The 13904-nt window shown below is 36.7% G+C and overlaps 1 protein-coding gene across 2 annotated transcripts in view; it reads left to right on the top strand.

The window, feature by feature from the left end:
• LOC124307485 (formin-J-like) overlaps positions 1 to 13904 on the top strand; it is a 91022-nt gene that overhangs the window by 7778 nt on the left and 69340 nt on the right. The window contains exons 1-2 of one of the 2 annotated variants that reach the window (XM_046769164.1): positions 5080 to 5136; positions 10583 to 10834. In XM_046769164.1, the coding sequence (XP_046625120.1) occupies positions 5116 to 5136; positions 10583 to 10834 (273 nt within the window). In that variant the 5' untranslated portion in view covers positions 5080 to 5115. Of the gene's footprint in view, positions 1 to 5079; positions 5137 to 10582; positions 10835 to 13904 lie in introns of those variants that run through there. The other variant, XM_046769165.1, reaches the window with a different exon arrangement.

The following is a 13904-nucleotide window of genomic DNA, read 5'->3' as shown; positions in this document are numbered from 1 at the left end:
ACCTATAATATACGTGTGTATGTATATTTGTATATAAAATGGGATAGAACAACTTGAAACGCGAGGACGGAGATACAGTGATGCGCGTTCTCTCCCTCCTCGTGTGAGGGATAAAGATAAGAGAAAGAAATCCAATATCCTCTCTTCGGAGAGACAGAGAGAGAGAGAGAGAGTGAGGGAGGGAGATTTAACTCTCGTCAAAGGTGGAAAAGGAGAGGAGGAAAGCGTTTTTCTTTTTTTTTTTTCTTCTTCTTCCCCTTTATCTTCTTCTTCGACTCTGCAGGAGAGGAGCAAAATGAAGGAGAGAGAAAGAAAGAGAGAGAGAGAGAGAGAGAGAGAGAGAGAGAGGAAAAGATGGAATCTGAACGTATGCTAAATTCATGTTCCCCCGGCAAGTTCGCCGCTGCCGCTGCTGACGAATATACCTCTCGTGCCTGTGCGGATGCGTGTGTTTGTAAACTTAAACACGCGTGTGCGTAATCCATAAAAACACGCGCGTCGAGATTTATCTTGTAATCGTCTGTGATATTATTATATTATTTTTTTTTTTTTTATTTCCGTCTAATATTTCTCTTTCTTCATTTCTCCTATTAGACTCGATATAACGGGTCACCTGATTGGTATTGATTATCGTATTACACCCACTGATACGTATTATATCTATCGCTTTATACACACGTGTGAATTTTAGTCGCATATCGTGTCACACACGCATCGGCGGCGGCGGCTCGTCGTTAATTTTCAATTTTCTTTCCTTTCTTCCTCCACTTATGTCCGGCTCTTCGTCGTTCTTCTTCATACAAAGCGCGTATCCTTATCTCCTTCTTCTTATTTTTCGTTCTTCTTTACCATTTTTAGAGTTTAGTAGCGCCGCCGCTCCAACCGAGGAAACTACGCGCGGATGAGGTATACAAAAGCAATTTCTGACTTTGCCTTAGTTGCCAAGCGGAGGGGGTAGAGTGAAAGAGAGAAAAGGAAGGAAGAATAAATAGACGCCGAGTTTATTGGAACCGTCGTGGTACGGGGCTGATGGAGAAATGTAGTAGTATATACCTGTTGGGGTGGATCCGACGGCGGTGCGGGAAGAGGAGAAAAAAGTTCATTCAATCGTTATTATGCGTACACCTACGTCTCTCTGTGTGCGCCTTTGTGTGTATATACGTGTATACACGTTTATTGAATGCCGTAGAGAAATGATGAAATTTTCTCGTCTTCTTTTGCCTTTTATTTTTTCTTTTTCTTTTTTTCTTTTTTTTTTTTATCTTCCTCCAGAGATTTCACACATCCTCCCTGATTTTCCTGTTATTATTTAATGTATAAATTAATCAAATACATACGATGCGTATAATATCGTGTTGCGAGGAAAAATTTGATAGTTTGTATGCAATGTTATATCCTTGGAAGGAAAAAAAAAAAAATTAAACGAAATGCACGTCGTTGATACGCGTTTCTGTCGTAATCTTGAAATGTATATATATATACATGTATGTCGAACTGCACAAATTGCAAATAATAATTTATATCATTGCAATAAACAATTATTCTCCATTTAGCTTTTTAACACCGTCCGTTTAGAACGCCGATGATAAAATTCGTTTTCGCGGTATGTCATAATAATAATAATAATTGAAATAATAATGTGGGAGAAATACTGTACAGACAGTTATGAAAGTCGTGTTTTATAAAATGGTATGGATAAAATACGTGTATACATAGGGTAATTATAATAATGATAGATACTGCAATCTGGCGGTGCTGAGCAGCCGATGTTTACAAGAGATTTTACTGACCTATTTACAATATATTTTATCAGGGTTTTTTTTCTGCCATTCTAAATTTATCGTCATTAATATGCTTAGATTTTTTTTCTTCTCTCTTGATCCTCACTCTTATTTTACGATTTGCCATTACGCGTATATTGATCATGGAGACTAATTTTTTTTTTTGTTCCTTTTACCATTTTAGATAATCTCGGAGCAATTTTAAAACCTCGCGTGCACATTTTTTCCTTGTGTTATTATCGCGCAATGATTAGATTCTCCGCAAATATCAAAGAAGATAAGATCGTTTTACTTTTGTCCTTCGTCTTTCTTCCCATCGATAAATATTCCTCTTACATTTTTATTCAAATTCGAATCACTCGGTGTCTCTTTTTATTTCATTCCTTCTTTCTTTCGGTTATTCTTGTTTTTTTTCTTTTCTGCGTCTTTCGCGGCAGAATTTATTCCGAGAATCAGAGTCTGCAATTTACCGTCTCTTCTTGGCAGAGCTTGGATACAAATGTATAATTATAATATCGCGTCAGCAACGCCGCCCATCTTCCTCTAATGTAATACATGTAACAAGAATGATGATGATGATGATAACAATAATAATAATAATACTAATAATAAACTGATTCTGATCATTCAAACAAATTTCACTGAAAATTTGCTCAATATTCGTCTCATGATTTGTAGAATTGAAAATCAATTCTCGTAACTTTCTCATACTTATATAGGTACGCATATCAGATTTCTTCATCATTCAACTTCTTTTTTTTTTTTCTTCTCTTGATAAATGTTTCACCGTTGTCTTATCGGTACATCTTTCATTGTAATATTATCACACAAATTACGTCTATTATTTTCTCATCACACTAGTTTTGAAGAATTATATATATATATATATATATATATATATATATATACAATTTGCACACGGCATATATAAAGTATGTAAATACATACGTGTATAACAAGTAGCATTAAAATCTTGGGCCAGTATCGATCGATCCTTGCTAAAGATTTACTGTTTCTTTGTTCGTCGATCGCACAAATCATCGATGATGCGGATGTGTTGTATATACAAACTATATTCTTATAGTATTATACGTACATTATACAAGTGTGCGGATTGACATGATTGTATGTGCGTATATTGTTAATTGTCATATTATACTTGTGCCCCGCTGCAGCTGCATAGAATTATTATTGCGAACTGACGACTGTAGCAGAGCAGGTATAAAAGTAATTCGCGCATCTGCAGCTGCGGCATAATTGTTGTTATTGTTTCGTTAATATTCTTCTTCATATAAACCTACATACGTATGGACAAACCCTGCGCCCGTTGCGTATTCATACGTGTACGTACTTACGCATCAGGTAAACAAATATACGAGTAAATGTACGCTTGTAAAATCGCTTAATATCTTATATATATATATATTCATGTATGTATCGCGAAAGATCGGCGCAGGTTGGAAATATACACGGATGGGTGTATAAGCGGGCGCAAGTGTGTGTATAAAATTGATACGGGTGAATAAATGGACGAGGGCGCTTGTAAGAAAAGAGTGCGCAATGAATCGCTCGTTTCGCCAATTTATACATACGTCAATTTATACGTCATTACACCTTGGCAATACGTGTATTATATATAATACATAAATTTTTACTATAGCGTGTTATACGCAGCATGAAAAAGCAGGAGATACGTACCTATGCTATGTTGAATATACGTTGGTAAGGCATCTCTCTCTCTCTCTCTCTTCTTCACTTGATCCATCTCGGTTATAGGTACAGACACGGATATATAATATATAACACCGTAGAACGGGGCTGCTCCTCCTAATTGGAATCGTGATTTAATTACTATTTTCATTTCTCAAACTTGTGTGTTGACTTCCTCTCTCCTTATAATTGCACCGGCAACCAAGCCGAAGCTGAATTCTCCCCCTCCGTATTCATTCATTCCCACGATCGATGGCGAGAGAGAAAAAAAATAAGAGATAAAAAAAAAATAACAATTCTCTGTTGATTGTTTTACGTCGTTGCTGTTGTTGTTTTTCTCTACCACCATTGGTTTCCCTCTTTTACCTATTTTTTTTTTTTTACTCATCATGCAGTGCGGCGCATGTAATTATTATTTTTTTCTTCCTCTTTTTTTGTGTCACCATTACACACTTGCAGAAAAAAAATGTATCATTTTATCTTCATCTATCATTATGCTCTCTCTCTCTCTTTCGACTATTCATATATACTTACGTATATGTATATGGGCATATGTTGGTATACATGTTATACCGTATTTATCACCGACTGTTATTAGTCGAAAGAGAGAGAGAGAATAATTCTTATATTTGCGATTCTGCTGAAAAAAGCGCGATGTGATTTATATACGCGTCACGATCGATCTTGAATTCGTTTTCATCCTTTATGTTCCGCATACGTATTATTAAACACGCGCGCACGCATATACATGTGTGTGTGTGTGTCTATATTTATATAATACGTAGGATAGGTATTGTACGTGAATACATTCACGTATGATACACATATATTGCAGAAATTTCATATGCGCGTCGCGAGGACTTGTAAAATATACACACATTGTACATACAATATATACGTATACGTATGAAGGGAGGTCAAGTTATTGTTGTTACGTGCGTATTCGTATAATATAATAATAGGTATACACACGTAATATAATATTATTAACAATATTAATAATAATAATGATAATAATGTTGATAATAGTAATAGTAATAATAATACAATGACGACAACGATGATTTTATGCCGCTGACGAATCAACCGTGTAAATCTATGCACACGTCGTATGCATAAGAGTCAGCGTGTACCTGCGTATTATTATTGTTATTATTATTGTTGTTGTTGTTATTTTTATTGTTATTATTTTTATCAACGTTATTAACGTTATTATTACAGGCACATCTCTTCGTTTCTACCCGAGTCAAATGAATCTCCCCACCTAACGACAGATCATGCTAAATGTATGCGTACGCATATTATTGTAATACGTCTTTGCACACACTCGACTGTCTTGTGTGCGACGTCTACACGCATAGATGCGTAGAGACGTGTGCAAGGATCATGCGCGCGGCGACTTCCCCTCGATACCCTCCCTCCCGCCCTCTCTCTCTCTCGATCCACCCCCACTCTTACCGTCAATCCCGAACCTCTCTGAGATCGCTAGCGTAACTCTGCGAGAGAGATATAAAATGCGCGCGAAGCTAACGAAACGCCGTGTGGTTGGCTGGTGCTCGTGCAGCGCACGTGTGCAACGACGAGGATGAGAGAGAGAGAGAGAACGGTGACTAGCGCAATATGAATGCATCTATCGTGTGCACATGTACGTGTATGTAGGTATAATGCCTCTACGATGCGCGCACACGCTGACACTCGTTCGTAATTTATCTATCTTCTTTGTCTGACTCACGTGACGATGCTGCGCGTAGCCGTGTGCTCGTTTAAACCTAACCTAATCTATAACTTGAAGTTGCCGTATGTCGCGTACGTTACGTACGTAATGTAAAAATTGCATGCGTTGTACGTGCATGGGTAAAAGGTGTTGAGGATAAAGATGAAACGGAGGAATCACACAGAGACTGATTGTCGGAGAAACGAAGGTGAAGTATCGTGTGTGTGTGTGTTTGTTTGCGTGGTATTGGAAAGTGTGAAGTGAGAAGGAAATTTGACAAACTCGCGTGTTATTATTACACTTGTATGTACGTGTTGTACGCGTACGGTATGTTTTAGTGTTTGTGTTATATAGTCGTACAGAGGACAACGGATTATAGGATTACTCGTGCAACAGGGCCGCACAATAAGGCAGATAAGGAGGGCAAAGTTGTTGGTTCGCCGTGAACTATATCGATTATAAAGATAATGACGATGATAACAATGACAACAACAGCGACAATGTCAATGAGTAATGAATCTTGAACTTCTCAACAAATATTTGTTTGTATTTTATATCTACATATGCATACGTGTTCGTTTTCCTCATTCTTCCATACACTACGTATTTATATAACTCTCCTATTCTTCCTACACACGCTCAATCGACGCAGCGGCGTACGGTACGATAATTTCTAAACTTCTCTCGACATTTTTAGACCTCCTATGCAATACGTTACATTTATATATAATACCGGTGTACTTGCGTGACTGTTCGGACGTTATCAATTTTTTCTTTCTTTTTTTTCTCATCTTCTTTTCCCTTCGAATGTTTCATACATATTGATAACGTAAAATTTAACTTATCCGCCGACGTTTATAATCATTTTTGTACCTGTCGTATACAGCATTCGCGTGTATACGTGCCTGTCTGTTTACTCTGGCATATGCATAACACACCGAGTCGGCGTGTTGTTCGTTTTTTCTACTGCTCGTTCAACTTGTCTTATATACGGCTGCCGCTGTTGCTGGTCTGCTGTTCTGCTGGCAGGCTTGCTTGCTTGCTTGCTGGCTGAATGGGGGAAATTAGATAAATGACGATTATGCTTTTGAACGATCTATATTATTGTCATTATATCTACACCCTATGCATATAGGTACAGTGCAGCCAACATCAGGGTTAAATAAAGAATAACCGAATACTTATTATTCTACAATTACTAATTTATCTTTGTCGTACCCACACATGCACAACCCGACATGTAATATTATCCCTATACAAGATACAATTCCTCTTTTTCTTACATACTGTTTGTTTGTTTGTTTTCTTTTCATTTATTTTTATATTTTATTTTCTTCCTCCATCGTGTACTCGCTTTACGTTGATACGTATCTCGTTGTTGTTGTTATTATTACTGTCATCATTGTCATTATTATAATTATTATTTCGTGAAGTATATTATGTGTTACATATGGAAATAGAATCGTGTACTCGTATTGTACAGATTAAACGATTAGGTGTGTGTAAATTATAAAATACGTCTATGTGGGTTAGATTCGACACAGTGAAAAGAGCGTGGTTCCACGACATTGCGCATGAACACAAAACACAACGAAGTAGGTAGAAAACGTTCGAGTCGGCGGCGGCGGAGGAGGAGGAGGGAGAACTAAAAGCAGTCGCGGAGAGACTCAGGTGGGGAGGGGGGGGAAGGTAAAATGAAGATTGACGCCATAAATACTAATGTCGGCGGTATGTGTTCGGGGGAATATTATCTACATACATATATTTATACGCGGACGGGTGCGCGTGTCTTTGTTTTTTAATTTTTTCAAATTTTCTTTTTCTCCTTATTTTCCCTCCATCGTCGCACTTCTTTGCGCTGACTGTACACCCACTCTTCAAGACATTGGAAATAGTTATGACAGTGGTTCTCATTTGATTATGTTTATCGTCGACCATGCAGTTGTTTCAGCGGTTCGCATCTAACAATCGGTATACTTACATTTATTTAATTATACAATTCCGGCTCAAGTTTTCCTCTATTGTTTTTTTAATTTTTTACCGTTATCGACGCTGCTACTTGACTTTGAATTCTACAATTACAATCTTTATACGTACGATACTATGACCCATCTGTCGGTATAAATGATAATGATTTAATGTATTGGAAAAATTGTGACGATGAGGAATGTGATATTAGTTGCGTTACAGTAACCTTGAAAACAGTGAGAATAATAAGACAAAAAAACCAAATGCAAAGAATGGGAGAAAAAAACAATTTGTTGAATTTCAAATCGTGCCCGAGGCCTGAATATGGCGCGAATATTAGCAAAAGAAGAAGAAATGGCAAAATCGTTGCAAAGCATGGATGGATCGAGTCGAGCGGGGTCGGAAGAGGTGAAGGGGCGCGAAGGGGGGGGGGGGGGGATATGATGTACAGTCGGGTTAGAAAACGAGGTCAAAGAATGATATTATTATACGAATATCTATAGATTATTGTACGTCTTGCGCCGAATAGATATATTTAAATAATTACTTTCAAACTCGTACAAAATACAATGAACAAATTTCGAATGTGAAATTTACTGCCAATAATTGATACGATTGTTCAGTTAATTAATTGAACATTTTTCTAAACGTGGTTTGAATATTTTTACTTTCCTTTGGTTTTTCTTAATTTTTTTTCTTTTTTTCATATATTTCTCAACGTTCACCTGACGCGTAAATACATGATACTGCAACATGTATATCTATATTACGTGTACATCGTACATAAGATATGAAAAAAAAAAGTGGAAATGAAAATTTCTCCAGCAATAAATGGCGAGAATCACACCATCAGTGGTCTAAAAACTCGAGTTTTTCTCACACGTTCGTTATACGTGCATACGTATAATTATAATTGATTATTTATAAATAGCGCAGTGTCATAAAAGTTGTTGCACGTGTGCGTATTGCATGCGATATATGTACGATAACGACGGACTCTTAATTACTTTACAGCGTACGTACGTAGAAAATATAATTTCCGGCATTGAAATTGGCATTGCAATTAAAATACACGCAATTACTCTTTCTCGACGCTTTTGCAGTTGATAAATATCTCGAATTTAATTTCCGTTAGGATATATTTTGTATTATACGTGTAAAAATTGCTGTTGTTGTTGTGGTTATCATCATCATCGTCATCGTCATTGTTATTTTTATTTTCATTGCGATCGTTTGTTTTAAGAAAAGGAAAAAACAAAGAACAAACTAACACGGGCATGGATTATAAAGATTTGAGTATTGTTTCACCATTTTCGTTTATTCAAACACCAATTATTCTCTCTTTCTATCTCATTATATCTTCCATCGAGGAGTTTTCTATGCAGATAAGCCTTGTTTTAAGTAAGCATTCGTGCATGTAAGAGCCACTTAAAAATCAATGCACACACACACACACACACACACGCACGTACACACATGCTTACTTAAAATCCCGCGCGCCGTGTAAGCAAACGGCCGAGAACTCGAATGCACGGGGCTTCAAGATAGCCGAGGAGTCGAGAGGAAGGGAGAGGAGAGGAGAGGAGAGGAGCCATGCCAGCAGCAGCAGCAACGCCACCACCTTAGAACCGGTATTCAATTGTCACTCCCTCATTTCATTTTCATCTACACACATGCCTGTTACATCCTTACATCCGAGTACATTATATATTATACATATACACGTGTAACAACAACAGCAACAACAACAACAAAAATAATAATGGACGTATTATGTACACATGGTGACAGTCGATCAATCTGCTGCACGTTTCTCAGGAATTTCTTCCCATTATTTGCGATTATCTTTATTACCATTACCGTCATTATTATTAATAGTTGAGTTATTATTATATTACGTATGGCGGTCGCGTTCGATTGCAAATTTTTACGCAGATATTTATTTGCGATATTTCGAGGAGTCTCGCTGATTCAATTTTTACCCCCACTCCCTCCTCATTTTACATACATGTACGTTGTCCCGGCGTTATTTTTTTAAATTTATTTTTGTTTCGCGTCACTCTTAGTTTTCCTTTTCTCACTTCAATTTCGTTCTTATTTCTCATCGCCCGGTATTGTGTTGTTTTTGCGGTTTACGGCGGTGCGCAATTTGCCACAGTATATATAATATTACAATATACTATATATTATATTGACGTACTATATATGTATACACACACACGTGTATGTGTATGTGTATTATTTTCAATCGCCGGTGTACTTTGTCTTGTACAGTGAGGTATATAGTTGGTTGGCGTGGTTCTGACACGATACGATAAACTTTCCTTTTGAGTCACGCTTTGTTTCATCGCAATCGGCTGCCTCTCGACGCAAAGCCAATCAATTTTATTATATCGATGCAGTGAACTGGAATTACACGTTTCGGCGTGATATATACAGCACACCTATAATCTTATACAATATGTATATGCGCAGCGCGGTATAACATCGTCGAGTACGCAATGCTTACGCAGGATGAAATACAACATTGAGAAAGGAGGAAAAAAATTGTGTCGATGGATTTTTAATCGATTATATTAACACGATTTTTATATCGTTGTTTTTATTATTACTATTGTTATACTCATGTAGGTGTATATTCTTCTAATCGTTCAATACGCGGGAATATTACCCGCCTGGACAATTTGTCGAAATTTTTCTTCAATCCTTCGATTTACTTCTTGTTACATTGTTGTTCGAGGTATTTTTATTAATCAAATAAATACGTATCGCGACACGCTGCGGTTGTTTGTTCGTTTAATTATATTTTATCGGTAAATCAAATATATCTATTAACAAATATTTTATTTTATTTCCTTATTTAATTATTTATTCATTCATCCATTTATTATTAGTGATTTTGTCTACGCTTGTTCTTACGTTCGTTTTGTCGTCGTTTACTTGAACGTTAAATTCGAAATTATTTTCTCAATCATTTGCCGACCGTTCTTCTCCGCGCACTCCAATATTATGTATAGTATATAGTTGAAAAAAAAAAAAAAAAAAAAAAAAAAAAAAAACCAAGAAACCTGGCAACGAGATGATAGCCAACAAAAAGTTTTATTTTCAGATCTCTCTTCTAATTCCGTCGATGCGATCTAACGTTGCCTGCTGTTTGATCAATTATTGTTTTCATTTCTTTTATTATACTTTGACAGATCGTAATTACACGTTTTAAATTTGCGATTAGTCATCGTAATCTGCGTCGGTTGATTGTAAAGAAAAGTTAAAAAGGAAAGAAGAAGAAATAAAATCAACCGTTTCATTTTATTATTGTTATTGTTATTATTATTATTATACCTATATCATACATCCATCTCGATATCTAAATGTTAATAATTTCCTCTAACAAATGTCAAATTGTTTTCAGCTCCTCGGCGGTGCGTGCTTTAGCCACGGACCTTACACATTCTACAAAGCAGTGAGGATCGGCGACGGTCGTGTGCTTCGTTTGGGAAATTTCTTCCTAACCAAACTTTGGAACGATGCTGACTTGGTTAGCATCGGCGAGCTGCAGCTATTGTGGCTCGATAGTCGGGGTCCTAATCAGCCTCTCGCTTCGCTCAGACTATATTTTCTACCGGAAAATACTCCAGACGGACGCAGAGATACTCACGGAGAGGTGAGTTCGTTGTCCTTCCTTGTTTTATTTTATTTTATTTTTTTTTTTCATTACCAATCTCTTCTCGAAACCTCATTTCCCAAAGAATATCCAATTAATTTTAATACATATGTAAAATTATCGTGCAACAAGAAAAAGGAGAACAATCAAACAAACAAATTTATGATTTTTCTTCTCAATAAACGTATTAACGCCTACAAGATTGCTTCTCCATAACGATAGATATAAAATAAAATAAATATTATTGCGAAAAAAGTACCTGAGCTTATAGAAAATCTGCACTCGGTTCAACGGACTTTTGAGAGGATTTCAGGGAAGGGGGGATACATATTCCAGCGTGGAGGATATGCATGTAGGTAATATATATACACGTATGTACGTACGTGAAGGGTGGCGAGGTGCAGTACATGCATTTATATACCCGTGTGTAATTTATATAGATAGATGGTCAGAGCGACAAAGGGTACGTCGAGGAGTCTTGGTCGATGATCGAAGTTTTTAATCCAATTCCGTGCGGATTGATCGAATGACGCCGAGTTTGATTATCCCGCGTCTTAAGTGGATGTGTGTGTTTGTTTGGTGTTGGATTTTTATTTTTGCGCTAAATGTACTTACGCATACTACAAGGAAAGGGTGAAAGTTCAAGGAACACTTTTTATTTTTAATAACGTTCATTACAGCGATTGATGAATTTCATTACACGAATCGTGGATATAATATACTTATCTACATATTGTATAATATTTGTTCATTCGGAATTTGGTGAGGAAATTCATTTTTTTTTTTTTTTTTTAAGTTTCCTTCAACAAAAATATGGGGAGGGGGGAGGGAATTATCGGAATTTTCAAAGTTATTTACACAGCATGGTAAAGAAAAATATTTAACGAACAATAAAATGTTGAGAAGATTAAATTCGTCGGAGGTACGTAAAGTTGGAAGGTTCGCATTCTCTCCCCGTCCCTCTCAATTTTTCTTTTTTTTTTTTTTATTCTTATCCGCAATATTGTAAAATGTTTTCGTCTGCAATGTTTGAAACGATTACTTGGAAAAATCTTTGCAGTTTTTTTTTTATTCTCTTCTTCGGGTGAAAGTATTACACTTTTTCAACAGGTATATTAGATTTGTTTCTCTATTTTCACGGTTTTCGCTCGGTGGAACGAATTTCGGGGTGACTGTTATACGTATAATAATATAATGTATAGGAGGGTTGGGGAGGGAGGCAGTTTGCAGATTTTCGACGAGAGGGAGGCTGGTTGTCTGGTTGGCTACAGAGGAGCCTTTCGATGTGGGTTGTGTTGTTTGGACCGAGTTTTACTCAAAAGCGCGAGGGAGAGAGAGAGAGAGAGAGAGGACGAGAGCTAGACGAAGTAAAGGAAATGAGAGTAAGGCGAGGGGGGAGAAAGGAGAAAGAGGGATATATACAGCACAGTGTATCACACGCGATACGTACAGGGTGTTTAAAAATTATTCGACGTTTCTTCGTTTCTTCGTTTCTTCTTTTCACGGACAAATATTCTTAACCTGCAGATTTTTCAACGTCAATTAATCGATAGGTATCGGTAATATTTGCAGCTTGAAATTACGCGACAGAATCACACATTATTCCACACGGTGGAAAATAATCAAAGTTAATCTTCTGCGTGATTATATTATACGGTATATATTGATATATGATGTGTATAAATACATTTATAGCTAACACGGGAAAATCATTTTTGTTATATACCTATATACACTTTTACAAACAATTAATATCGTATATTTCGATTCTAGTATAATAGCAAAATTTCAATCAATCAATCAATCAATTGTCTTTTTTTCGCACAATCTTTTAATGGTATTATTATTATTATCGTTACACGCGTAAACAATGCACAATCGATTTATTAAACTATACGTACACACATTATTATCTGTCAGTTGACAAAAAAATTAATGCAATTTCGTTATATCCGTTTTGCGAGACTGTGCAAAAACACAGAGTATGAAAAAAAAAAATTCATCAATCAGTAGCTATAAAAGATAAACCAATCGTACGGCGGATCGCCGCGCCGAAAAGAAAAAAGAAAGAAAAGATAAAAACCTTGGAAAATGGGATCCGTGATTTATATATGTGCGTGTGTGTGTGTGTGCGCGTATACGTAGAGAATTTATCGTGTGAATTGAATTTGTCCGCGATAACGTGACTATCGTAGAATAGAGATAATACGTCTCGGAGTCACCCGTTAGACGGGTTTTGGTAGGCTGCAGGCAGCAGCAGAAGCTTCGGGTTTACGCTTATAGCGATCGCGAGCGAGCAACGAAGGCTCACTTTTTACCTTACCTGTGTGCGAAGGCAAAGAGAATATTGCTAACCCTCACATGATAACATTAGGGTTCGAGCTTTGCCGGGATCCGCGAGGCAACAGGGGTGAAACACCAGAGGGGAAAAATGGAAGGAAAGGAGAAAAGTTAGGGACGCGGACCCGTTATTCCAATTCTATTTAGACGTTGTTTAATGTTCTCTCTCTCTCGTTGTCCGTTGCGTGACTTGCGTATCGGTCTTGTTATTCTCACACGCGCATGCGCGTTGGCGGTGTAACAACAATGCACAACGCGTAACGAATCGACTGCCCGATATTTGTTGATATCTTTTTTTTTTTTTTTTATATATTTTTTTCTTTATTTTCCTCGAATAACATTTTTTTTTACTTCTTCCTTGTTCGTTCAAGGGGTATTCGCGAAACGAAACAGAGGATCAAAGTTGCGAGATTGCAAAATATTTATCGTCGCGAAACCGGGAACAATATTTTGAAGAAAAATGTCTTGAGATTATACACGAAAAGTTGGTACGATTTTCACATTCGGTTGAATTCGTGTCGATGAATTTTTTAACGCAACGAACGAAGAAAAATTTTCAGTACATGCAGGCGGGTGATACTTTTGTTATTTTTTTTTTTTGTTTATGCACAAGATTATTCGCTTAAACCGATTGAATTTATTTCACTTGTGCAGAGAGCTCTCGAGTCATATATATGCTAAATAAGTGAAGAATCTTGTTTTTTTTCCTACTGGATTCGCCTTTTGTTTT

Source organism: Neodiprion virginianus, chromosome 6 (assembly GCF_021901495.1).
Source record: "Neodiprion virginianus isolate iyNeoVirg1 chromosome 6, iyNeoVirg1.1, whole genome shotgun sequence".
In the NCBI taxonomy this organism is placed as follows: domain Eukaryota; kingdom Metazoa; phylum Arthropoda; class Insecta; order Hymenoptera; family Diprionidae; genus Neodiprion; species Neodiprion virginianus.
The sequence above is the reverse complement of the archived record's forward strand: the minus strand, read 5'-3'. Positions and strand labels throughout refer to the sequence as shown.